This window comes from Capricornis sumatraensis, chromosome 10, assembly GCF_032405125.1.
Source record: "Capricornis sumatraensis isolate serow.1 chromosome 10, serow.2, whole genome shotgun sequence".
Taxonomy (NCBI): Eukaryota; Metazoa; Chordata; class Mammalia; order Artiodactyla; family Bovidae; genus Capricornis; species Capricornis sumatraensis.
The window spans coordinates 27,283,078-27,310,649 of NC_091078.1; the positions used below are offsets into that span (position 1 = coordinate 27,283,078).

Genomic DNA, 27,572 nt, shown 5'->3' on the forward strand with positions numbered 1-27,572 from the left:
TTAAACCACACATCCTGGTCTGTGTGATAAATGTCAAATATCCATCTTTAATGCAGCTAACAGTGCATCTGATTTTAAAAGCAGAATTAATTTACCCAAGTATGTACTAGAGACTGATGCCATTAGCATGTTCTAAGGCACCCTTTCAATAATTGCATGTTTGAAATGTGTCATCCAAATGGATGCTCACAGTCCAGGACATTAGCCGCACTCTTTGAAGGCCCAAGCCTGGCCCAAGTTCTAACCTCCAGGAAGCCAGCAAAGATCATGGTACTGCTAGAAAAAGCCAAGCCATCCGCACGCAAGGGCACAGGAGCAGATTGTTCAAGAAATGCAGGAATCTATGACCACATTTCTGAGGCCAATGAATCCTTAAGCCAACAATCAATAAATTTATTTTAAATTTATTTAAAAGCCAAGCCAATGGGTAATCACTAGCTACAATATTATTCTAAGTGGAAGATGGCAAATATCCAACCACCCTGGCTATAAAAAAATGACAAGCAAATGCATTTGATTCCAGCGATTATATCCTGGATATTGGTTAAAACTAGACTTTGATAAATGAGCCTGAGTCCTATAAAAAACTAGATGCCACTATGAACAATGGTATGCTTTATTAATAATTAATAACAAAGTATTTATTTACATGTATGGACTCCTGTACTTCATAAAAATAACTTTTCCTTAGTATGTGCATGACACTCAATGTCAAGAGAGGTTTTAATTGCTTACAATTTTGATTTGTCATTGGACATATGGCCTCATCAAGACCATCGGTCTGAAAAATATGCTAGTTTGCAGGAACTGCCAACCAACACTCAAGTAAGAAGTGACTTCTCTTCCCTCAAGTTTTATCTTTTCACAGTTTGCCACCCAAAGCCTGACTTAAAAAAAACCAAAAAACAATCTTTACTTATTTTTTAATAAAATTGCTTTTGGCCACCCCACATGGCTTTTGGGACCCTAGTTCCCTAACCATGGATTGAACCAGGCCCTTGGCAGTGAAAACAAGGAATCCAAACCACTGGACCACCAGGGAACTTCCCCAAAGTCCTGACTTTTTATGGACTGATAGCTGAAGCCTGGAAAAGTGCTCAAAGAGGTGGGAGATGCTGGCTCTCGCCTGACCATTCAGTCCCATATAGTCATTCATTTCTTTGGTGAGTTCTCCTAAAAAGAAACCTTGTGCACTTCTTCACACCTTATTTTGCAAAATGATAATAGATTTTAGAAGAGAAAGAAGTGTGAGGTGGGCTGCTGGAGCTGGGCCTCAGGTGAATGACCTGTGAGAAAGAAAGAAACTGGGCCAAGCTTAAAGAGAGCAGGTTGTGGGGAAGACGGCGTTTTAATTATGTCATTCAGTCCTTCAATAGCTACTTGACAAGCACACTGAGTACTGCGCAGAGACCCAGAGGTGAGTAAGGCACCACCTTCCGCCCCTAATAACAGCACCGCAGTGGGAGCAGAGATGATGGGGTGATGAGCACAGAAAAAGAATACAGATAACCCAGATGGCACATGGAGCACAGTATGCAAACTACATGGGAGGTTAAAACTAACCACGGGACTGTAAGCCCCCTGATGGCAGAGGTGCTTGTCTTGTTCACTGCTGTATCCAGGGGCCTAGAACAGGCTCTGGCACAAAGTAGGTGCTCTATAAGTATGCATGGGTTGAATGAACCTCAAAGGTGAAGGCAGTACTTCCTAATTTCCAGAAAGATAATAAAATACTACAAATAGTGACTTCATTTCATCTCCACTTAACTAAGGGACATAGAATCTGACAGCTTTTCTGTGACCAGTATCTGTCTATGGAAGCAGACTAAGGGATTTTTGAGGGTTGGGCTATTCTCCATTATCTCTCTACCTGGTTGTCTAGCACCTAGTAGGTCTTCAGTCAATGTTTGAGGAGATCAATGCATTCGTTTTCTAAAAACATGTAGACAGTGAGCTTTCTTCTGAAAACATATTGCATTTATTGTGAGCACAATTCACTAGTGTGTTATATAACATATTGCTTTTACATTTTTTAAAAACGTGTTGATCTCATCTCTCTATCAAGATTGATAAGCTTCTTAAGAAAAAGAGCTACATCATGCATTGTTTACATCTATCTCTGTACTTAGCAAAGCACTGAGCACACAGCACTCAACAAGCAGCTTTTATTAACTCAGGATAGATGAATCCAACATTGGCTGGAATTAGGATCTTAACCACACAAAATAAAACTTAGTGTACATTTTACTGATTCTCAAATTTTCACATCCTAGGCTCAAAGCTGAAACAAAATTTTGTATATATGAATGTTTTTGACATATTAAAGTATTCCTTCTATTACTGGATCTTGCTCCAAAGCCAAGTAAGAAAGACAAAAAGGTACACAGTCACATTCCTTATTTCAGATCAATTCTATAGGCCAGGGGTCAGCAAGCATTTTCTGTAAAGGGCCAAAGAGCAAATATTTTCCACTGTGTGGGCCATATGGTCACTGTCGTAACTGTTCAGCTCTGACATTATAGCCTGAGAGCAGCTATAAACAATATGTAAACAGTCTGACTATGTTCCAGTAAAACTTTATTTACAAAAGCAGACAGTGGGGCAGGTTTGGCCCTCAGGCCTTAGTTTGCTGATGCCTGTCACAGTCTAGTAAACTCTCTCCATATAATTCACTGGTTTTCACCCTGGTTCTAAAGGGCCTGCTATGCAAAGTATAAAGATATTCCTTCTCTTAGCTAACAATAAATAATAACTATTATAACAGCATCCATCATTTGTTTCAGGACTTTTAGTTTTACTAATTCTCCTGGCAAGGTAGAAAGCCTTTAAATCCTTTGACAGAAGAAGAAACTGAGGCTTAGAAAAAGTTAAAGAGATTGACCAAGGCTAGTGATGACACTGAGGTGATCTCAGAAACTTCTAAAAAATCAGCTCATGGATACAAACCAGAGGCTAAGAGGCCACCCACGGGTGAAGCAAGGACAGTCTGGCACCTGAATTTCAGAATGTGTCTGTGATACGATCAGGCAATCTTCTTAAAAATCCTGCTGATCCAGTTAACAGCATATTTCAATAATAAAATGTAAATCCTTAAGGAGCCTTTTATAATGGCAACACAGCTAAATCCACCATATGGATGAAAGCCGGCCTGATCTGGGGTGACTTGAATCACCTATATGTTCTAGTAAACTATCCTATATGTCACCCTCTCATAGAGAAAAGCTTTCTTCAGGAAGGTCCAAGGCAGTGGTCTCAAACTTTAATGAGAACAATAATATTAATATTAATGATAGTAATAATGAGTAAATTATTTTAGCAACTCTACTATCTCCCACCTTAGTTGTAAGCACTTTACATACATACGAGCTCATTTAATCCTTAAAATAATCCTACAAAGTAGGTACTCTATTCCCATTTTACAGATGAGAAAACTGAGGCACAGAGTTTAAAACTTGCCCAAGATCCACACAGAGAGAGCAAGACAATTTATAAAATGCAGAATTCTGGATCCCAATTCCAGAGATTCTATATAAATTAATTTCAATAAGAGCTTGGGAATATACATTAAAAAAATTTTTTAACTAGATAGTAAAGCTGGTGATAGCCAAACCACTGTTAGAAACCCTGGCTGCATGCTAGAATCTATAATGACCAGATATGCTTGATCCTGACTCTGTGACAACACTGGCTTACTCACCTACACTCATATTGCAGGGGACCAGCAAGCCTTGTAGAATCCACCCCATGAAATTCAAGCTCGTACATCCACCTATTTTAAGAGGGTATACTGCCAATAGATTAAGCATTTGGCAATCTGAAAAGGAATATAATCAGAAGTTACCCAGTAACAGAGCCAATTACCCGCCTACTTTGCCATTTTCCTCCCCTGAAAAGCTACTGGCTGAATATGGCAATTGTAGGTAATTACCAGACACTTAACTCCTCGCATATGGCCCTGCTCTTCACTTTCATAATTCAAAACAGTATCATGATGAGGCCCAGAAGACTCCACACAGACCTAAGTTATTATGTTTCCTATTTATAAATTAAGAATATATAAAGACCCCTATAATCATAACTCCTTTCTATTCATTTAATTTATAAAGTATTTTGCCCATAATAATGTCTCGGTATATATAACAATCTCCAGTCAGCCTTACTATTATTGTTCCCTCCCATTTTGCAACTGAAGAAACTGAGGCTCAGAGCATTTAGGACTGTTCAAGGTCAAACAAATAGTAAACTGTAGAATCAACATGTGACTCTCTGGAATGCCTCTCCTTCACACCAGCTGCCAGGACCCTAAGTACGTGCAGGAAGCAGTGATATAAGCAGTCCAGACATACTACTTATCTAAACTAGTAATAAATTAATGATTATTAATAATGGTATTACATGTAACTGTTACTGTTATATGCCACTGACTAGGTTTATCTGAACTTTATAGAATAAGAATGATTCTGCTACCTAAATATCTGGTGACCTTTAGCAAAGCTGACTAACTAGTCATAGTTCTAAAATGTACAAGGAACTGCCCACATGAGTACACACTTCTAGAATGTAACATGATGTATTCAAGCTCTAGTTTCAAGAGTAGGTTTCAGCGGGAAAAATACACCAAACCTAAAATTTAAGGTCTAGATTCTAGCAAGTGACCTCTGACAAACCACATAATGTCTGCAAGCCTGTCTCCAGCTGTAAAATGGACATACAAAGTCCTGCCTTATCTAGCCTCCTACAATTACTGCAAAGATCAATAAGAAAATTTCCCTCCCACGCCAAAAAAAAAAGTGTTCTAAAGATCATAGCACACCACACAGGGACGCTATTTCTAACCTCACACAGTGATAATTTTCCTGTTTTTAGAACTGACGTCTTCATATTTCAAGAAATCATAAAAAGACAGAATGGTTCTCTTAAACAAAAAAACCATACTGAGTCCTGGCTGTCCTTTGGAAATGGATGCTGATGTCAGCTCAATCAAGAAATTATTAACCTCCATTTAGCTACTTTAAATAAACTGCCCTGGCTGATTAAATGTGCTAAACATTTTCTCCAAGTAACAGTGCTCATCACCATGAAACCCTCCTCTTCCAGTTATGCACTGCAAATGGCAAATGCATCATTCAAAACTATTTAAAATCAATAATAAAATCATTTCACTGTATATAAACAACTTAATAGAGTTAAGTGAAAACAAAGCAAAGGTCTTAATGAGAGGACCCTGTTGCCCCCTCTAGGTGCCAGAGGTAAATGCTGGTTTCTGTAGGCTCTCCTCCAGAGAAGACTGCTGTTGCTATTCTGCTAATGAATGACTAACTTAGGCCAGGGGGGAAATGACATCACCAGGGTGGAAAACCGATCTGCATTGGGAAACTTTCTACCTGCTTTACATTTGTCATAATTATTTTGCACAATGTAGCCTGTATTTGCATAATTTTGAGGCGTGTCATTATCTCAATTGAAAATTGTTTTAATATGGCTGAATAATTCACAATGACATCAGCCAAAGTCCTAATGAAATATACAAGTATAATCATACAGCTAATTACCAGCCGTGTTAGCATTAAAAAACAAATCATGCATAATATTAGGCGATGTATATGCAGCTGAGGATTATAAATAGAGCCATCTCCCTCCCCCAAACCCCTAGAGTTTACTTTTAAATAGCAAGATTAATTTTCTCAGGTATGGCTCATATAGCAATGACGAAATGCAAAGATCATTAAAATGGTTCGCTTACATTTCCCCATAAAGAATATTTTTGTAAAAAATCGTGCATTTAAAAATATATCTATTCACTATCAACTGTTTCACCAGATGCAATCTTTGCCTAATATTTCTTTTACTCTTAAGTCAGAATTCACTATTTAATTACACAACAGAAATTAAAACTGCTCCAAGTGGGGTCAATTCAGGGTCTTTAAAAAATATTCCACTTTCAATTTAAAAAAAAGAGCGTGGCTACAAAATATCCCATAAAACACTGAATAATTTCCTTCTGGGTTTAGTCAGAAGTCTATTAGGCACCAGCTCTTTTCTGGATATTTAATCCTTCCCTTTTCCAGATCACAGGCCATGTTGAAGTAATAAATTTGAAAAGCAAATAATAAGAAATCAGGAGGGGGAGGAGGAGGAAGACAGCTGCGCAGGAAAGTTGGGTCGGGGGAGGGGGCCCGAGCTAGACCTTGGCAGGAGGAAAGAGCTCAACCTGTTGGTAGGTTGCAGGATTTTTCACAGTATTTCCAAACAACACCTTTGTAAAATTGTCGGCAGACTTCGGGAATTGTGAACGTTTAAAACCCAGAGCTGGCGGGGAGGGCGGAGGGGCGGAGGGGCGGAGGGGCGGAGGGGCGGAGGGGCGGAGGGGCGGAGGGGCGGAGGGGCGGAGGGGCGGAGGGGCGGAGGGGCGGGGGGGGGGGTTGTTCGGGGAGGAGGGAGGGGCTTATTTCCGAAGAGGCAGATCGGAGAGCGAACGTTTTGACGAACTCCAGTAATTAAACCGGCAGAGACCACCGATGGGTAATTCGATTCCCCGGAGAAGGAGTGAACTGGAGATGCCAAAAGTACAATCAACTCCATCAGACCAAAGAATTCTGGAAGGACTGACTGGCAGGCAGCTTCGAGCTCCGCTCCGGGATGAGTTAAACGGGGAACCATTCATTTAACAAAAAGATCCTTACACCTACCTCGAAAGCTCGAGAGCCTGGAACAGACAGAGCTAGCTGCCCTCAAAAGTCTGAGTTTGATTACCGTGCTCTCGCTTGGACAACACAAAGCTTTTCCAGGCGGCCGCGCACCCTCCCTCCCCGCCGCGCAGTGGGCACAGCCTCCCCAAAATAGTTCCCCGGGTAGGTACCACGGCGCTGAGGTCGGTCAGCTGACGAGGGGAGCCCGCAGAACTGCGGTCACACATGAAATGACAGAGCCGAATAGAGGCGGCCGCCCCGGCGCCCGGTGACAGCGGGCTCACCTCGGGCGTCCTCCCAGGAACGCGACGAGCGCCCCCGCGGCCGCCCAGAAACGTGCCGGGGAGGCTCGTTCCCTCTCCACCCTCCCCGGGAGCGCCGTCTGGGCACCGAGGACGCCGGACCCGCAGGGCCAGTGGGCGAGCACACACCCCTCTGCCTTTCCCTCCCCGGTCCGCGTCCCCCACATCCCCAAAGATCGCGCTGGAAGACGTCCACTTTGCGTGGAGTAATTGAAAAGTAAAACATCAAATGGTCCGTCCGGGGAGAGGGGGTGGGGACGAGAGATAGTTGTTAATGCTTAACGTGTTTGTGCCGGTTACACGACCGCTTTGAAATCCGCCCGGGCAGATCTGCAAGTTATTTGAATGTATTATTCCAGTACCTGTCATTTATCACTTTATTCAACACGTCTTTGCCAACTCAATAGCTTTTGATCTCACTCTGCCTCCATTTCGTAATTTCCGCCCTCTTAAACATATCAAATACTTACTTAAAAAAAAAAAGTGAACAATATCGAAACCCACCGAAAGAAATCCACCCATCCCCGACCGAGCCAGACTCGAAGGTAAATTTTCAAAAAGCAAAAAATATAAAAAGCATGTGATGTTCAAGCGGCAACAGAAAGATCACACGCGCGCGCGCGCACACACACACACACACACACACACATCCTTGAACAAAACCCTTCTCAAACAAGTTATTTGATCTTGACTAAAATCAGCAGTTGGATCCTCTTTGTAAAGCTGACAGCCAAACTCTGACAATGGCAAAATACTCGAGCCCCAGCTAGTGGCGCTACCCCTTTAAAAAAGAAGTCGATCTTGCTCGCCTGCAGAAGTGAATACAGTATTTTCAAGCTTGCCCTGTAATAAGCATTACTACGGGAAAAAAATAATGAAGAAAGAAAAGAGGGAGATATAAGTTTACCACCTCGCCATGGTCGCTATTTCTGCCCTGGGGAGTGTCTTCTGGGAGGAAATAAAGTTTAGAGCTGGATAAAAGTTGCCGGCTGGTCCTCTCTTCCCACAACAGCTGGAGCTCCGCTATGCAAATCGGATCCTTTGGCGTACATCTTACAAAGAAAAAGTCGCCAAGGGACAAAATTCTTGGTTTGCCTTCAAGGTGGAATTGAAAAGCCTTGTAGAAAATGTAAGGTCCGTGCAAGCCACACGGTGAGCCGACCCACTGCAGGGGAAAAAAAGCACCAAATAAATAATGTAACCATCAGAGCACAAACGTCTATTCCCAGACACATTTACACACAGACATCCACTCTTAATACAGAAGAGCCAACAGATATAAAGCTGGGTGGAAAAATAATAGAGCCCACAAATTTTCTGCCTCCCTTAAAAAAAAAAAAAAAAAACCTCCGGCCCCTCCACCCCCACCCCCCGCCACCTCTCCCTACCTCTCCATCTGAGGCGGTAAAATTACATTATGTATGTATGATCAGGGATTTTTTTTTTAAACAATAAAAATGATTTGGGGGATGTAGAGGGTAAAAGTTTGGTGAAAAGTTTGTGGGGGGCGTGGGTGGGTGCAGAGGTGTGGGTGAGCCGGGGGGCTGGGGGGTGCCGGGGGGTGCCGGGATCGGAAGAGCGGAGGAGAGCGAAATACCTGGAGTGAGTTGGGCTCCATCTCGACGTTCTGAATTGATTGAACTCAACATTCTCTCCAAACTTGTTGGCTTGAATGGATTGCATCAGGTCCTGGAAGGGAGACACATTCTCTGCCTTCATCCGGCGTACTGTCTCAATATAAAACTAAGTTCTTGCCTTCCCTTCGGCACTAAAATGATTGAAATTATGTCCTAATATTTCTCTGACGTCTCAATTTTCAGCTCCTGTCAGAACTATGTAGGTTTCCTTCCAAATGTAGGTTGATCAAATTCATAATCGACAGAAAGGCTCCGTCCGATCTCGGCGGGAAGCGGATGGATCAAGGCAAAAAACGTATAGGGAGCTTTGTAAAAATAAATTCTACCCTAAAACTGTGTGAAGATGCGATCTCCCTCTTCCCAATCTCTCTTGTCTAGCAATGTCGTTTGATGAAATTTTTGGAGGAGACGAGAGCTAACGAGCTCCGCTGTGCATCTGACAGGACCTGCTTGTATATGTCTAATATAAAGAACATTTCCTGCAGAGATTCCGGGGCGCTGCTCCTCTTTCTAATGCTCCTTAGCAGATTTGCTGTTATTAGACATGTAGATTTGTTTGATAGTTAAATTACGCTTCCTCACTGCCATGTTTTCGAGAACTAATCTGTTAAATTATCTTTTGATGCCTATTTACGTGGAAGGGAAAAGTGGGTTATCGATTATATAAACATATAAATATTAATGCATTTGTTCGCTTCGCAAAAAAAAAATACTCAGAAAAAAAAACAGAACAGAAAGACAAGTGAGCAGCGCACACACATCTCAGGATTTTGCAAACAATATTGAACGGACAGCGACTGCATTTAGGGACTGGAACAATAAACGATGCATGATAAATCAATAAATGCGAACAGCGAGTCTGCTTGGAATATGAATTCAGGCTCCTGGTTCTGCGTGTGCATTCTTTAATTTTGAAGTATATACACTAGTACGTGTTTACAATGCTGATGGACGCCAAGGGCGCTCTCAAATGATAATGTGTTTATATAACCCAGCGCTACAGGAATAATATACTGACTCCTACCCCACCCCCAACCCCTCCCCCGCCAAAAAGGGAGGGGAGCTTCCTCAATAATAGTTTGAAACTGAAAAAATCCATTTGCAAACTAGTTAAATACAACCAGAAATTAAGCTGTTGAAACCGGGGGCATGAACCGTAAGACAATAAAGGCTTTAAATGTGTATATTTATTGTTCTGGAGCCCTGGAGCATTGCGAGGTTTGCATGCACGGCTATTATGCAAACACAGAGAAACTTAAGAGCGACAGAACAAGGAACAGGCAGAGACTGCAAAGCCCTCGCTCGCTCCGACCCAGCTGCCGGTCCTCCGCCAGGCTAGATTGCATTTTCGCAGTGTTGATGTAAAATGGTGTACTCGCTTCCCCCACGCTCCCCCACCCGCTTCCCCGCTCTCCTCCCACTCCTTTCAGTATCACCCCCCCTCGCGATTTTATTATATTGGCACCAATCTTTCCAAAGTGGGTCTGGCATGCTAAAAAAGTAAACATGTACTATATGGGGAATAAGGTCTGTATAGTATGACAGTTGAAACTTGATCTGTGATAAAATTACAGGATGTTGAAATTACTAGTAAGCTATTTTTAACGCTTTCGCAACGTTTCACCTCTAGTCACAGCATCTAGTTGAAACAGGATTACTTTAATGAAAATTATATTCACATGGCTGAAGTTAATACACCCGGCAGAGCACAAACGCCTAATATTCAGTGACTTGAGGTGGAAAGACCTTCTGTGTGTATTTTTATGCTTTTTCATAACGTCTGCGTCCTCTGCAGTAAGAATTAGGGCACTTAACATTATCTAAACCACATTTTTGATTCAGAACATGGGGAAGTAATAAAAGGCAAGATCTATCTCGTTTCTATACACACAGAGATAAACGCAAGAAAATGGCAGATCCTCCAATTACAATAAGTAATAAAAGCCCATGCCAAAGAGCCCGTATTCTGAAAGATGTCGAAACTATTTTAATAATTTAAAGTAATATCACAACTCTGCACCATGAAGGACAGTGTAACAATTCACAGCCTCCCATCTTTTGCATTAGCCAAATTATGACTTGCACATCACTCTTTAATTATCTTCCTTGAAATTTCATCTGATCTATTTTATAAACATGGGTTACAAAGAGAAATTACAGCTCTCTGGCGCTTTCTCTCTCTTTTTAAGTTTATGATGCTTACTGCAGACATTTGGTTAGAATAACCCATTTTGTTCTTTTTTTACATATGAATGGATTTGACTGAAGGGCATTTTACATAATTTTTTAAAAATATATGAAAGACACTTAAGGCTTCAGTTAGTCTCTGTCCTGTTAGTGTAAATATACACATCCAGCTCAAGAAATCCTATGTTAAAAAACTTGAGTTGCAGTATTTTGACAAGATCATATTTGAGATCGACTGTGAGTCAGTTTCCTGTATGACCAACGCAGCAGCATTTATGCAGGAAACCTCAACAGAATGCCTGAGGGTATCCCTCGATTGTATATTAAATCTCTCTCTTTAAAAATACATAGCTCCTCATAGCATCTAAGCAACTTCTGCTGGTTTTGGTGCTATTAAGTCTTTAAGGGTCTGTAAGGAACTTCACTTAATTAGAAACCCTGTTTCTATGTCTCTTCAAGGTAGGTGCTGAACTAGGCTGCATGCTGCCTGACTCTCGACAAGGTTTTTGAGATGTTAACAATTGCAGCGATCTAGGTCTGAATATTTTTGAATATCTACAATCTTGTAATCAGATGGAAGCTAAATTTCAAAACTGAATCACAGGGACTTCTTCCCCCTCTTAATATAGCAGCAGCACCACCACCCCCATGAACATAATAAAATCTAATAAATCAAACTTCAGCTCCAATCCTGTGAATGACTTATAAAATTACAGATCACAATGGTGTGTTTACAAAAACAAAACAAAAAATCCTTTATTTTCTTTCTTTAATATTATGCTTGATAGGCACCTGTAAATTATCTGTGCAGCAAATATCCATACAAAGAAAGTTTCAATTAAGATAAGGAGATTGTATTGAAACAGTTCTTTGAAGTAATGTAGTTAATAGCCTGTTTGATTTCTTCTTGTGAGAGAGTAATAACGTGGATTCAAGGCTCCATCAATCACAGAGCAGATGTAAGACTTGAGACACCGGCACCCAGGGGAATAGAGGCAAACTCCTGCAGTGCAGGGTCCTTGGGCTAATGTAAAGTAAATACTCATAAACAGATTGAATGTTGTAAGAAGACAATCCTTTCAGGACAGTTATAATCATGAAAGCAACTGCTTTATTTATCTATAAAAAAGCTTGTACACAGCTGGGACTCACTGTGTATAAAAGAAGAGTAGGAAAAAAGCAGTATATGTTTATACCACACTATTTATACCCACTATTTCTGGGTTCTTTCTTACACCAAAACACAGGAACCTGTACCTATATATCTATATCCCTGCTGCTTTGGTAGCCCAAACCTCAACTCTGTTTTAAATTATTTGGTTTATTTAAAAGGTTAAAAAATTAAAAATCATGCCCACCACTCAAGGGAGTGGGGAAGCAGTAGACACATTTTTCAGTGTCTGCGAATCATTTCATAAAGGATCAGGAGGATTAAGTTAGTTGCAAGAACCAGCAGTGACATAATTAGGCAGCTTGGACTATAATAAACAGGATCATTAAAAGAAAAAAAAAGTACAATTTGAAAAAAGAAGGCGACCATTTCAAAAATTCAACACTCTCTGCGCAACTCTGGGACTCCCCCTCCCCCAAATTGTAAAAAACAACTGAAACATTTTTGACCTTGGCTATAATAATACTTCATGTTTTAGCACTTTAGTCAGCATTTTATCTACTAATTGCTACACACTACCGCATGTGGCTCGAATCTGCCACTGCAGCTTTCTTTCATTGGTGAGCGAATTGCTTGATAAAGACTGGGAATTCAACCTGGCTGTTTCCTTCCTTGCTCCCCCTCGGCTCCCCCCACCACCTTTTTTTTTTTTTTTTGCCTTTCCTTTTCTACCTAGAAGCCGCTATATTTTTCCAGAAAATACAGCATGGGTCAGAACAGGGACGGTGAATGGTCCCCTAATCTCTTTCCACCGGTTAAACTCGGGCCACTTTGGCGATCGCAAGGCAAAAGGAGAAGGTGAAAGGGGGCGGGAGGAACGAGTGGGGCGAAGGCGGGGGAGGGGGAATCCTGGCCTGTGATGGACCTGATGCTAAGAGATTCTGCACATTGGTCCCTTGGCTAGTCCACAGCTGGTTAGAAGTCCGTGGGACACCGCGCTGCCCACATGGGGGCCTCCAGTTAGAGACTCTCTCCTGTCTTGCTTGGTCAAGAAGTGGGGTTCGAGGCGGGTGGCCCCCGAGTTTGCAGACTGATTCGTGGGTTGAAAAGCTAGGACAGACTTCGTGTCAGCAACGACTTAGTCCCCTCCCCCTTCCACCCCTGGCGCCATCGTGAGCGGTGGGGGTGGGTGCCGTTATTAATAAGGCGGCCTCCAGCAGAGCGGGCTCGCCCGAGTCTTCGTTCAACAAGTCTACTGGTTTGAAGAAGGATAAACCGGGTTATATGGGTCATTGCTTTCCAGGAGACCTCTAGTGGTCAAAGGTTGAGCTACATCTTAAATTTGGGCCTTGTCTCCTGCCTCCTAGGCTGTGGTGGGGGTGGGTCTCTAACTCAGGTCTAGACAGTAAAGGCCGGTAGCTTGGAATAGATTTCTCCAGGACTGGAGGCCACAGCCAAGAGAGAAGTGGGGAACTCAGAGAAAAGGGTCCCCTCCCCCTCCCCCACGCCCCTCTCCTCAGTCATGTGATGCGCTTTGTGGGCACAGGAGGCCCCAGTTCCTCGGCCCTTAGTACAGATGGAGGAGACTTCCTATCTTATCTTGATTTTCTTCCCCATTGGGAGACTAATCAAGAATTTCCAGGGAGGTTGGATTAAATTTGCCCAAGCCATTTCCAGTTACAATAGCAATGTTGAGTCAATTTATTTTTTTCTAATTTATAAATTAAATCCAAGTCCCATTCCCTCACCCTAGTCACACATAAACCCAAACACCCCTTAATGTTAACAATTCATTGCCTTCAAGTGCCCTTGACATTTCTGGGCTATTTAGTTTAGAAGTAACTGAAGTTATTTCTTTTTTCTTCTTCTTTTTAAAATTGCATGTCTTGCAGTGGGGGATGTATGACTTTTGACTAAACTGTGACTTGTTCCTCTCTCTGAAATGCCACACAGTTCCATCTCAGGTGGGCAGCATCCTAAGGAAGAGGGTGATGGTGACTTACAGGCTTCTTGTTATTCAGACTCATTTCTGATCCACATACTAATAAAGAATTTGATCAAACTGACCTCTAGCATGGTATTCAAGGGATTGTTGGGAACAGCCATGTTAGATCATACCAAAAACAGAGGTCCCAGCCATATGAGGTTATTAAAACATCTTGTCATACCTGATTTTTAAAAAAGAAGACAAGAAAATGTACAGATATGGACTATTGCCTCCACTGGGGGACTCATATACCACCAACTAAAAATTTCTCTGTGCAGTTTCAAATAGACGTTAATGATGCCTTGTAGTTAGTGATTTACAACTTAAAAATACTTGACAAGCATTAAGTAACTCATTACTTAGAAGCAGAGTGGACATGGTAGGTAAATCACTAGACTGAAAGTCAAGGGGCCATTCTTCACTGATTTTCTGTGTCTCCCTGTCCATGGCTATAATTATCCACAGGACTCAAATCCTAATTCCAGCTTTGTCAGAATTTCTCAGATAATTGTGGCAGAATTATCCAGACTGGTCACCTGTGTAGTGGCAGCCCCCTGTGCTAAGCCATCAAACAAACAAATGGAAGTATTAGCAAGTCCCTGGGCTGCCTCCACCTACATTTTGCCATGGCCACAGACTGATAATTTTATGACTTGTTATTTCAGGTTGAAATATGTAAGTGTAGTTATTCACTAAGAGTATAAAGAGATCTGAGAACCTCAGAGAAAAAGGAATAACAAGAAGAATAATGAGACTGTTTCTCTTCTCATCTTCAATAAGCTGTGGCCAAAATGGAATTGGGCAGACTTTTCACAAAGAAGGTTAGGGACCACATGAGCCTCAATCAGTTTACACAGTGCTGTTCTCAGCGTGTGCTGGAAACACCTCTTATGGACTTGCCAGAGCTAATTGTTACATTTTATGGAATTTTGCAAACTTCCTATGAAACACAACTATTTGGTAAATATTAAATTATATATATTTTATATAAACTATAATTCAATAAAAAATAAATTATATAAATTCACAATACGTTATATTAAAAACAAAATACATACTGAAAATTCATCACTTTCTCTCTTACTACATTTTAATATTGTCTATCTTCTTCAGGTTATTTATATCTTTTTTATTTTGACGATTACAATACTATATAATGGTGTGCTACCACATGTCTTCTCAGTCCATGACTGTTGGCATTATGTTGGTAGCTTGAAATTGGCTGTGATGAGATATTTAGCCCATGGAACTCAGCGAACATTACGAATCAGGGCTTGATTTAGTGTGTTGTTGTTGATTGTTTAGGCTTAAGAAGGGGATGGACAAAATGTAAACATTGCCGATTGTGATGATTAATTTTATCTGTCAGCTTGACTCGGTCATGGGATACTCGGTCAAGTTGATAGTTGGTCAAACATTATTTTAGATGTGTCTGTGAGGATGTTTTTGGATGAGATTCACATTTGAATCAATAGACTGAGTAAAGCAGACTGCACCCAACCTCTTATGGGTGAGCCTCATCCAATCAGTTGAAGCCCTGACTAGGACAAAAGTCTGAGTAAGAGGAAATTCCTGCCTGACTAATTGAGCTGTCACATGGGTCTTTTCTAGCCTTTGGACTTGGACTGAAACACTGGCTCTTCCTGAGTCTTAAGCCTGCAGATTTTTGGACTGAAACTTAGACCATTGGCTGTCCTGGTTCTTGGGCCTTTGGACTCATGCTGGAACTAAAGGTCAGTTCTCCTGGGTCTCCATCTTGCTGACTACAGATCTTGGGGTTTTTCAGCTTCTGCAAATTGTGATATATAGATATATATATATATGTGTGTGTGTGTGTGTATATCTCTTATTGGTTCTGTTTCTTTGAAGCCCTGACTAATACATGGATTAAACTTAAACATGTATCAGATCTGTAACCAATAATATTGTGAATAGCACAAAAAAGGAAGGAAATTTTTGAAAGCTATATAATTCATCAAAGAAGTTGCTCATGTCGTTGATGAAAGACTGAAATTCTTGGCTACGTCTTTTATCTTCACTTTTATTTTACTCCTCAATTTAAGTGAAAGTTTCAGACATTCAAATTGGAACTACACTCATTTGTTAATCCAATTGTAGGTTAGCTATGGATACAAGAGTTCAGCAAAGAGTTAACAAAAGCATCCTCTGAGAAGAGATTGGCTCTGTGGAATTTACAGTGAAGAGCGTGGTATATTTTATTATTATTTGTACATTTGTGCTACACTTCCTGTGTATCAGCAAAATATACAATGAATTTACATACCAACACACACACACACCGGAGAAGGCAATGGCACCCCACTCCAGTACTCTTGCCTGGAAAATCCCATGGATGGAGAAGCCTGGTAGGCTGTGGTCCATGGGGTCGCTGAGGGTCGGACACGACTGAGCGACTTCACTTTGACTTTTCACTTTCGTGCATTGGAGAAGGAAATGGCAACGCACTCCAGTGTTCTTGCCTGGAGAATCCCAGGGACGGGGGAGCCTGGTGGGCTGCCATCTATGGGGTCGCACAGAGTCAGACACGACTGAAGTGACTTAGCTTAGCAGCACACACACACACACATATATACATCTATCTAATTTTATTGGATGTATACCATATGTATATATCTGTATCTACGTCTAGATATATAAAAACTAACAGAGACACATCTCTTTTGGTTTGGGAAGCTAGTTAAATATTTAGAAGTCCATGTCTGTCTAAAGCTGGTCTTCAGCCTGACTCACAACTCTAACTTCTAAAGTGGGGGTTGGCAAACTGTAGCCGACTACCTGATTTTGTACAACCCATGAGCTAAGAATGTGTTTTATACTCTCAAACAGTTGGGAAAAACCACTAGAATAATATTTTGTGGCAAATAAAAATTATATGAAGTTCAAATCTCGGTGTCCGTAAATAAGTTTTGTTGGAACTCAGCCATGCTTATTCATTTATGTATTGTCTATGGCGTCTATCACACTAAAATGGCAGAGTTGAGTAGTTACAACAGAGATCGTATGGCCCTCAAATCCTAAAATATTTACTCTCTTGTCTTTTGTAGCAGAAATTTCTTGTTCTAGAATAGGTAGGTACGTGCCTTGACTGGCAGTAGTAGACATAACCAAATGACCTTTTGAATTCTTTTTGTGTCCTTGGTCCTAGAAATGCTTCCTTAGTAAACAGAGAAAATGGCATACCCAGAGTTGTGAGGGATTCAGATGGCTGACTCAAGGTCAGGGAGAGTCAATGCCTTCGAAAAAGTAGAGAAGGAACATGAGATTTCCCAGTCCTTGGTTTGTGTTCCAACCACTGGATCACAGTGCCTTTCTTCTGGACCGCTTATCCTAAAAAAAAGAAGTTATCCTAAAGCACTGTATAATTTTGTTAGGCGTGGTTAAATATTTATTGTTTTCTTGTTCAGTGTGGTTCAGTTACTGTGTGTCTATGTGTGTGATGGGACTCTTCAGGATGAAAGGTGCCATATAAGTTGAGGATTATTTTATGACTTGTTATTGCAGGTTGAAATATGTAAATGTGGTAATTCACTGATGTTGTATTAGTGCAAATATCTGGGAAAGGGAAACAAGAATGCATTATCCTTCCTTTTGAGTCTAACATTATTTGCATCCTTTAAAAAAAAACACCCAATCAATTTTTTTTTTTAAATGAGGAAACGCAGTGGAGGAAAAAAAAAATTCCTTTAATGCAATACTTCAGCTGAAAGTTTAATGACACAAAAGGCAGGCAATTCAAAGTTACAGTTCCCACAGCAACTGTAACTCTGCTATATAGCACATTTAGGCATAGATTTCACAGCATGTACTGCAATACAAAATACTCCACACTGGGCATGCAAGGGGGCAGAGTTATGGTTGCTATGGGTACCATGACTTTGAATTTCCAGATTTTTTGAGAGTTTAAATTCTCAACCAGAACATCACATTAATAGTTCATTTTTTTTTGCATTGAAAATAATAAAGATTGTATCACTGTTTCCACTGTCAAACCTATCTCCAGCTCAGTCCACTGGTTAGTATAAATACCTACCCAAACATATTCACCCTACTTGCTAAAATTAAATACATGACCTCAGCCCAGGGAGTATTTTAGTTTGCAAATTTATATGTGATGACTTTCACTGGATTAACTAAATCTGCTCCCTCCTCCTTTCCAAAAATCACCAAGAGATTTGGGTTAACTCTTTCAGCATTTTAGCATAGTTTATCTGTTACTCATGGGCTGAGAGGATATGGTAATCATATTCATTGTGTATGAATGTGTGATGTGCATATTTATAATTTATACTCTACTCCAAAAAGAACTGGAGGCAGCTAACTGCATGTATTCATTTATTCCTTGGCCACAACATGCAATTTCATGCCTTTATGCTAGTGATCTCAGGACTCTTTCACTTTAAAAATTGTGGAGGACCTCAGAGAGCTTTTGTTTATGGTGGTTTTATATAAATATATGCGTGTGTGTATTTACCACATTAAAATTATAATTTAGATATTTTAAATAGTAACTCATTTAAAATAACAATAATAAACACATTACGTGTTGACATATGTGTATTTAAAAAATAACTATAACTTAGTGGAAAGAGAGGCATTGTTTTACATTTTTACTAATCTCTTTAACAGAAGACAGCTGGATTCTCATAGCTGCTTCTACATTCAATCTGTTGGATATTACAAATCATGTAGCTTCTGGAAAATGCCACTATACTTTTGTGAGAGAATGCAAGTCAAAAAAAGCAAACAATGTCTGAGTATTATTATGATTGTTATTTTAACCACCTGAAATGGTCTCAGGGATTTTCATGGGTCCCCAGACTGTACTTTGAGAACAAGTGCTCTATGCATTTGCTTATGCTCTTCTTCCAAGCTTATACCTCTTCCTCATCCACAGGAAAACTCCTATTCATGCTTCAGGGCACTGGGAAAGATTAATTGCTCCCTTAGCTATATTCTCATAACAATTTGTACATATTATGATATGAGCATCTATTTTTGTATCCTTATGATTGAATGTTTAAATGTCTGGGGTTTTTGTTTGTTTGTTTGTTTGCTGTCGTTAGACTGTGAGTTGCTCAAAGGGGAACCATGCCTTATACATTTTCCCCTCATTTTCTAGCATGGTACCTGGCATTCCATATATATGGAATATAAGAATTCAGTTCAACAAACAAGTAATAAAATAGCTCCCATTTATTGAGTCCATAATATATGTTAGGAACTATGTATGAATTATCTCAAATGTAATCCTAATAATAATGCTATGAAAGTACTATTATTAATATTTTCAGTGTTTTTTAAGTGAGGAAACTAAGGTTTGCCTAAAGTCGAAGTTATATACCATGCCAAGAAATATAGAGGAGAGAAAAATCAGGAATCAGAATCTTTGCCTTAAAGGCATTTATAAACTACTGTGGGAGATAGTGGGAGATAAGACAAAATGCACAAATGAAAGGCAAATAACAATATAAAACAACAGCCCACAAAGACTATAATTAAAGAAATGCCTACTTAGTAGAAATGGCTACTTACCCAGTGAGTTATTTAGAGTCAAACTTTTGGAGGACGCACTTCTATTAGAAAACCTTTGTTTTAGAATGCACACCAATATGTGTGCATTTGTCAATAAATTATATATTTACTACTGCACTAATCTGTAATATACAAATATGCACTAATATACTCAAAATATAAATTATAAGGAATTTTAAAATAATGAGACAAAAATATATATAAAGACATTCAAAATTTCTTTTTCAGAATCCTGATGAATTATGGCCCCACTTTGAAGACAGTTCATCTAAACTGGTGGCCATCAACTTTGGCTACACGATGGGGTCATCTGGGGAATTTTTAAGATACGGTGCTCAGGTCCCACCTCCAGGTTACTGAGATCAGAATCTCTGAGGGTGGGCAAACAGGTCATATGAGTTTTCCCCTCTTTCCCCCAAACAAAGAATCCTAATGTGCGCGAGTCCAGCCACTATGGACTGTGGTACCATCAGGAGAAGGTAGAGAATGTAGCCACTTGGAAGACATCACAGAAAGATGGTATGGAAAACAGTTTTGAAAATTTTACTTGGAAGTATTGAAAAGTTACATTTATAAACTCACGTAAGCTGAGGTTTTATATCCCCCTTGCCTAAGTTAGTATCTGTGTATTTATTTTTGGAAGTGGTACCCAGTTTGAATGTACCTGGTTTGTCAAGGTGTGGAAGTGAGAAGCCCTGAGTTGTATCCTGTGCCTGGTTGAACATTTGTGTGGACCCCTTGGGCTGTTTTTCAATAATAGGATTTATAGAGGTGGTGATTTCTGTTGTGGTAAAGTATTTTGTTTCACGAAAGTACATTCTTTGAATCAATATAAAGGCCCTTAAATGGAGTCATGACATGTTTGTTCTGGAAAGCATCTTTTAGGAGAGTACCTTTGTGTTATATATGAGGAAGCTGAGACCCACAGATGGGAAGTGATGTTGGGTGCCTTATGTAAGGCAGAGTTCTGAGAAGAAAAGTTTGGGACATTGGTGGGGGTAGGGTTGGGGAGAGGTATGATTGTCCCTAAACACATGGGTTCTCAAGTGCATGCTATGAAATTCCACCTTAGTGCCTTGAGCTTCCCTGGTAGCTCAGATCGTAAAGAATCTGCCTGCAATGCAGGAGACCTGGGTTCAGTCCCTGGGTCAGGAAGATCCCCTGGAGAAGGGAATGGCAACCCACTCCAGTACTCTTGCTAGAGAATCTCATGGACAAAGGAGCCAGGTGGGTCATTCTAGGACAGGGTGTGTGAGCAGCATGGACTCGAGTTAATTGTGGCTCCATCTTTAGCTAATCCTATCAATGCTAGGGTTGGCTTCAAACATTCTAAAACAAATTACATGGAAGACTCCTAACCTCCAAAAGTTAGGAAGCTCCCTGAGCTCTTTGCTTTTCCATTCTTGGATCTATTGTGACTACAGTGATCCAGAACCTTCCCTGTGAATGGGAAGGCTCAACTAGATGAGCTCTGAGGTTCCTTTTGACCCTCTATCAAATCTCTTGGACTGTGTTCATTTTTAGATAGTGTCACTCAAATCTGAGGGCAACAATAGAGCACAAAATTGGGTTCTGAAGATTTCTCTTTGTGCATATGACAGGGAGGGGAGAGGTATTCTTATATATTCTTACATAATTTGCACCTTGAGATCCAGAGGCTGGGAGCCCCAGAATTCTGGGACAAATATAGCCATACTATGTTCACCAGGTCTGTTCAACATGGTTCATAGGTGAAAGACAGCACAGCCTGGGAGTTGCTTGATCTGGGGGACAGAGATATGTATAAACCAAAAAATCTCCATGTTGACGACTTATCAAGGCTTTAGTTCATGTGGATTAAATGTGTTTTCATGAAGTAGGAAACAATGTATGAAACCATTCTTGTTCTTCACTCTTTAAAACACATGAAAGTATTGGAAAGGTTCAAATGTAGGAGCTAGCATGACGCTTCATGGATCTTTATGCATTCTGTTTACCTTGTCACTTCTGTATATCCTCCATTTTGTCTTCTTCACCATCTCCACCTAAAGAAGTCCAAAACACTAAGTGAAAAGTGGGCAAACATTAACGGTAGCTCATTGTCCTAAACGGAGAAGGCGATGGCACCCCACTCCAGTACTCTTGCCTGGAAAATCCCATGGACAGAGGAGCCTGGTGGGCTGCAGTCCATGGGGTCGCTAAGAGTCGGACATAACTGAGTGACTTCATGTTCACTTTTTAGTTTCATGCATTGGAGAAGGAAATGGCAACCCACCCCAGTGTTCTTGCCTGGAGAATCCCAGGGATTGGGGAGCCTGATGGGCTGCTGTCTATGGGGTCGCACAGAGTTAGACATGACTGAAGCGACTTAGCAGCAGCAGCAGCATTGTCCTAAATGCCTGCATGTACTTAACTTTATATGGTAAGTGCTAGTATTAGCCATGTTTTAGATGAAGACACTGAAGCACACAAAGAGAGACAAGTAACTTGCCTAAGGTCACATAGCTAGAAGGAGATTCAATATGGATTCAAACTCAGGTAATCAGTCGAGAGCCTGCTTTTAACCACACATTTTACCATCTCTTTGTTGACACTGTCAGGGACATCACAGAAGAAATGACTTCAACTGTTTGGTGAATGTATTAAGTTTTCATCATTACTTTTGATAAAAAATTTTAAATTAAAAAAATGAAATTAGGTAATATCCATCAAATTGGCAAATACTTTATGTAGTAGCCAGTATTGGATTGGAAATGAGAACATGAAATTTGCCCCTCTGGGGAGACTGCCAGTTTGTACAATTCTTCTGAAAGAGAATTTGGCAGTATATAATAAATCCTTAAGATACTGCATTCCCTCAAACCCAGAAATTTCACTTCTAAGAATTTATGCTAAGGAAAACTTTGGGCAGGTTCACGAAAGGAATATAAAATTTACACTAGAGTATTGTTCAAAATAAAAAAGTTTGGAAGCAATATAAGTAATTGAAATAGAGGATCAGCTAAATAAATTATGGTGCAACACCAATAAAGACAAATATGCACATACTCAGAGTGTAATAGAAACATGTTTATTGACCTGGAAAGACATTGAAAATATTCTTCTTTTTAAAAGGAAATACTTTTACCTTAAAACATGCAAGTTTATATGGATAGTAGAATTAAGGCAATTATGTTTCTTTGTACTTTTTGGCAGTTTCAAAATTTTCTACAATGTATTACTTATGGGATATTTATAGAAAGAAAAAAGTACTAGAACTTCCTTGCCTTAGCCACTGGAAAACTTTTTGCAGATGTGCAAAACAGTGACTGTAACCAGAGAAGGTTCAAAGTAAAATTAATAGCTAACATTTATTGAGCACTCATTATGTGCTAGGCGTTCTAATAAATGCTTTGAATTATTTCTTTTAATCCTTGCAACTCTTATGATATAAGCACTCCAGTAGTCCTTTTTAGCAGCTGAAGCATGGAGAGATTATAACTTGCCCGGATTCACTGAGGACGAAGCTTCTAAGGGGATGTGAATAATTCGTAGGATTCAGAAATAAACGAATAAAGTTCAGCCTTGGGTGTTAAGGCACCATCTTCCAGGAAAGGAACATTAGCTAGTTGACCCAACAAAGAACATAAATTAACCTAGTTAAAGCGAAAACTGTCTATTATAGGAGATTGAGCCCTGAGAGAACCCAGAATGGGTAGATAACTATACTATGTAACTTCTGATGGGGCAGTTAACTTTTCTGCCAGATAGGAAGTGCTTTACTGGTAGACTTTTTTGGGGGGTGGGGGTGGGGGTGGTGCCATGCAAAGGGTATCTGATCTGAGAAGCAGCTTGGGAATAAAACAGTTGAATTCATTTTGATAACTTGGGGATTTTGCTTGGCTTGCCACCCAGTCCCTCACTTCCCAACACCTCTCTCGATAAACATTGATCTGCTCATCTACGTCCTCAAGAGTCTCCTTTGATCTTCCCCACCCTTTGGTAGTTAGGAAATAGAGACACAGATGTCCTCAATGCTCTACCATCTCTAGAACTTCAACAATAGGGCTCTACAGGTGGTAGCACTGTTGGAGAGAGGTGTCTGAGGCTTTTCTTCAAATTGTGTTTGCATAGCACTTAGTATCCGAATGAAAAGACATCTGTTGTGCAAATCAAAGAATCGGCCAGTGATAAGTGACTCAGTCCCAAGAACAAGCCATGCAATTTCTTTGCAAACCTTGGAAAGAAAATGTGCTCTAATACTCGGGTCTCTGTTGAAGCTCAGGGTGCCTTTAGACACAGGGAAGCTGCTTACTATTGCTTTCGGTGATCCTAATATTCTCCCTAAATAGTGGGAACCAGGATCTTGAAAGGACGAAACACTTTCATGATTGTCATGCTTTCGTCCATGACATTTATGCTCCTGGAGTGCCTCTACTTGTCTTTCCATTCCTCATCCTTCATTGAAACCCAACTCAAAGGTCCCTCTTCTATAAAGAATGCCCTGGTGCTAGCAACTGAGAATTAGCTCAATATTCCTGGAACTCCATAGACAGTGTGTACTGTCTGTGAATTTTTGAATAAGTTTTATAATTGTATTGCTCTTCCCTTGAGGGACAGGAACTCCACTAAATAACTGCAATGGTAAACCAACAGCCAGACTAGAGTGGTGCCAGCCTATTTATTATATTATATTTTTAGATTTTTTTGATGTGGACCATTTTTTAAACTCTTTATTTAACTTCTTACATTATTGCTTCTATTTCATTTTTCTGGCTGCAAGACATGTGGGATCTTAACTCCTCCACCAGGGATTGAACTCCCTGCAATGGAAGGTGAAGTCTTAACCGCTGGACTGCCAGGGAAGTCCCCCAGTCTATTTATTTTAATAGAGAGAAATCTAGTGTTTTAAAGTTAGATATCATCTACCAGACTGAGCCTTTAGTGTACAAGGTTTCAAGTGTTTTAAGAAGTCCAGTGTATTGGGAACCTATTTTGTGGAAGGGTTTAGTTGATTTCAAGCTCAAGATTGAAATATAGGAGGTACCAGTTGAAGGCTTGTTTCCACCAGCACTGAGACATACTCTCAGTTCCTTCATTTATCAATGGGACAGATGACACAGAGTCACTCATACCTGATAGAACTATTGTGAGAACAAAATAAAATCACAGATATGAGAAAGCCTTTATCCAAGGCATTATTGTAAACTACAAACCTAATCCTATGTCATAGAGGAGATTGCAGTTATGAGGGTGGGTGGTCAATACCTAGAATTCACAGATGATCAAGGAGACCAACTATCTGGAAATGACATCCACTAAGGAAAATCCTGAGTGGCCAAAGACTTTACAGGAGATGCTCGTATCCAATCAAAGGAGAATATTAATATGGTATTACTCTGGTGAGGTTTCCTACTTATTGACTAAACTGATCCACAAAATAGAGGTTTTCTTCAGGAAGAAAAAAAGGGTTAAATAAATTTGAGAGAGACAAAATCAGATAGGTTTTTTTTTTTTTTAAACCCGCAGCTTTTAGAATGCTGACGTGACTCTTTGAGAGAATGATAGAGTGTTCTTTCTTCTCAAGGGCAATTGCCTGGCCAGAATGGAGACTCAATTCCCTGTCTTAGGATCTGATGGAAGGAAGAATGTGTTCGTGATCTGCCTGAAGTTTCTGAGATAAGAATCCAAAGAAGACTCTGATGTTTATCCAGCATTACAAAGGAGGAGACGTTGATTTTGGCAGTTATAGGAACATCGGTCCTTGGAAAGCTGGATTCTGTTATGAGGGAAAGGGTTACTCAGGCCTGCCTGGGTTGGGGAGAACTCTTTCCTCCAGATGACTCCTACCTTGGCCCCAGTTCCACACTCATGCACCAGCCTTCTGATTTCTCACTCAGCTTCCAGGCACTCTGTTCATGGTGAGAAGTCTGGATAACAGGCAGCAACATCCTGTGGCCAGGAGAAAAAAGACTGTGAATTAAAAACTATTGCATCAGGGTTCAATTTTTCTTCTGAATGATTAATTATAGAGTACATTTAAATTCACTTTAATTGCAAATAGAAGAGATATCGACTAAGAGGACCTTCCTACTCACCTATCCCCATGCCACTCACTGCACTGTCGTAGACATACCCCACACAAAAGAACAAAATGACTGCTCCATAATGTCCCATGACTCTTTAACCATTTCTCTATTTCTGAACATTTATGTAGTTTACAGTTTTCCTTTAGGTGTTGCAATGAACTGAACATATATTTGTGCATTTTCTGTGAGATACATAATGCAGAAGTGGAATACCATAACAAAGTAAATACTTTTACAATATGGCTATATGCTGTTAAACTGGCCCAGAAAAGATAATACCAATTGACACTTCCAACAGGAGCATAAGAGCAACTTGTGAGTTGCTTGAAACAGATTACATCTGGAGCAATGACAAAATTGGTTCTCTGGATTGCAAAGTCTCTAGAGCTTGGTAATGACAATTGCCTCTCCTGTGTAGTCTTGTCTAGAGGTCAGCTTGTTATTATTGTTTAGTCACTGAGTCATGTCTGACTCTTTTGCGACCCCATGGACTGTAGCCTACCAGGCTCCTCTGTCCATGGGATTCTCCAGGCAAGAATACTGGAGTGCATTGTCATTTCCTTCTCCAGGGGATCTTCCTGAGCTAGGGATTGAACCTACTACGTCTCCTGCATTGCTGGTGGATTCTTTACCTTTGAGCCACTAGGGAATCCCAGATATATGTATATGTGTAACTAAATCACATTGCTGCATAGCTGAAACTAACACAGCATTGTAAATCAACTATATTTCAATATAAAATTTAAAAAGTTTTTTCAGTTGAAATTGGAGAATGCAAGTTATATCTGCTCTGCAAGTGGGTTTCCCCATCCTTACCTCTGGCATCAATGAAACAATACCCATCTTAGGCTGCACTGGGTCACTGCAAATCTCCCCTAAGGCCAAGGCTTTCACTGATACATTCATTAACTGGTCTAGAAAAGTCAGGAATATATTCTGTCTCAGTGAGTGTGCTTGGCAATGCCTGGCTACTATTTCTTTCAAAGCTCACCTATTAGATTATGTCTCTTTCCTTCCCTGGGGAAGAAAAAGTGAGGAAATATCGTGAAGCCAAAAGTGTTACAGGAAAGATGCTCCCTCCATAAGAAAGAAGCATGAGGGACAGGAGAAATTCTTGCTGTTTTTGGCCCTCCTTCTCCAGCCCCATTCTAACAGGAGAGTTACATGATTGATTAGTAATGCCTGCCATAGTCTGGATGGAGGAAGTCAGGGCATATTTGGCATATATTTCTAATCCTGCAGTAATTATGCAATGAGTAATATGTGGTTAGTACAAAAGTTAGATGCAATTGTATCTTCTAAATTAAGAAAGATTTCATTACAGACCAACTCCCCATACAGACTTTCTGTCTCTGTTCTCTGCATGTTCTGAGTCTCTGTTCCATGGCAGGGTGGAGAGATAGTCTGCTGTCAGTAATTTGCAACCATCTAGGTCTTGATACCTCTTGGTGCTATTCCCAACACAGAGCTGATATTTTTCTTGTTAAGGGTTCATAATTCAGGACTCACATATCCAAATGCCCAGCTTCTGCACTGGGTAACAGAGACAGAAAAGAAAAAAAAAAAATCAGTGTTTGCCAAGTACCCAAGGATTAAATTGGTAGTGGAAAAAATTAGATTTTCAGGCTATTTAGAATTTATTACAAACAATGGAGCATTTAAATAAAACGAAGCTGATGTTGTGTTTCTAAATGCCTTTTCTACTTTGTACTGTAGTTGATGTTCTTTTTTAGAAAAGGAATTTTTATTTCCTTATTATTTGTATGAAGATACTTTCCATTTGCTTTACTTAGCAAAGGAGAAAATTTATCTTTGAGTTGAGTGATTTTGGGGCTCAAGGAAGAAGCCAGATATCTTGGTGACCCATTAAGCAGGAATTTAAAATGCATGGGCTTTCTAATAGGAAAATAATAGACGCTGGGGGGGCTGAAGTTGGGGAGTAGGATGGAGGTATACTAAAGAGGAAGTGGGGAAAAACACTGAGATGAAAAGAGAGGATTTCTGGCCCCTCTCCGTATTCAGCCAACAAGATTGCCACTCCCTGGAGAAGGATTTTAAT

At 40.2% G+C, this 27,572-nt stretch overlaps 1 protein-coding gene across 2 annotated transcripts in view; it reads right to left on the reverse strand.

Moving 5' to 3' along the window:
• ARID5B (AT-rich interaction domain 5B) overlaps window positions 1-8,609 on the reverse strand; it is a 188,196-nt gene extending 179,587 nt beyond the window's left edge. For both annotated transcript variants that reach the window (XM_068982653.1, XM_068982654.1), the window contains exons 1-2: window positions 8,589-8,609; window positions 7,902-8,156 (exon numbers count right to left, since the gene is read on the reverse strand). In XM_068982653.1, coding sequence (XP_068838754.1) covers window positions 7,902-8,156; window positions 8,589-8,609 — 276 coding nt within the window. The remainder of the gene's footprint in view (window positions 1-7,901; window positions 8,157-8,588) is intronic.
• Between the last annotated feature and the right edge of the window lie 18,963 nt (window positions 8,610-27,572).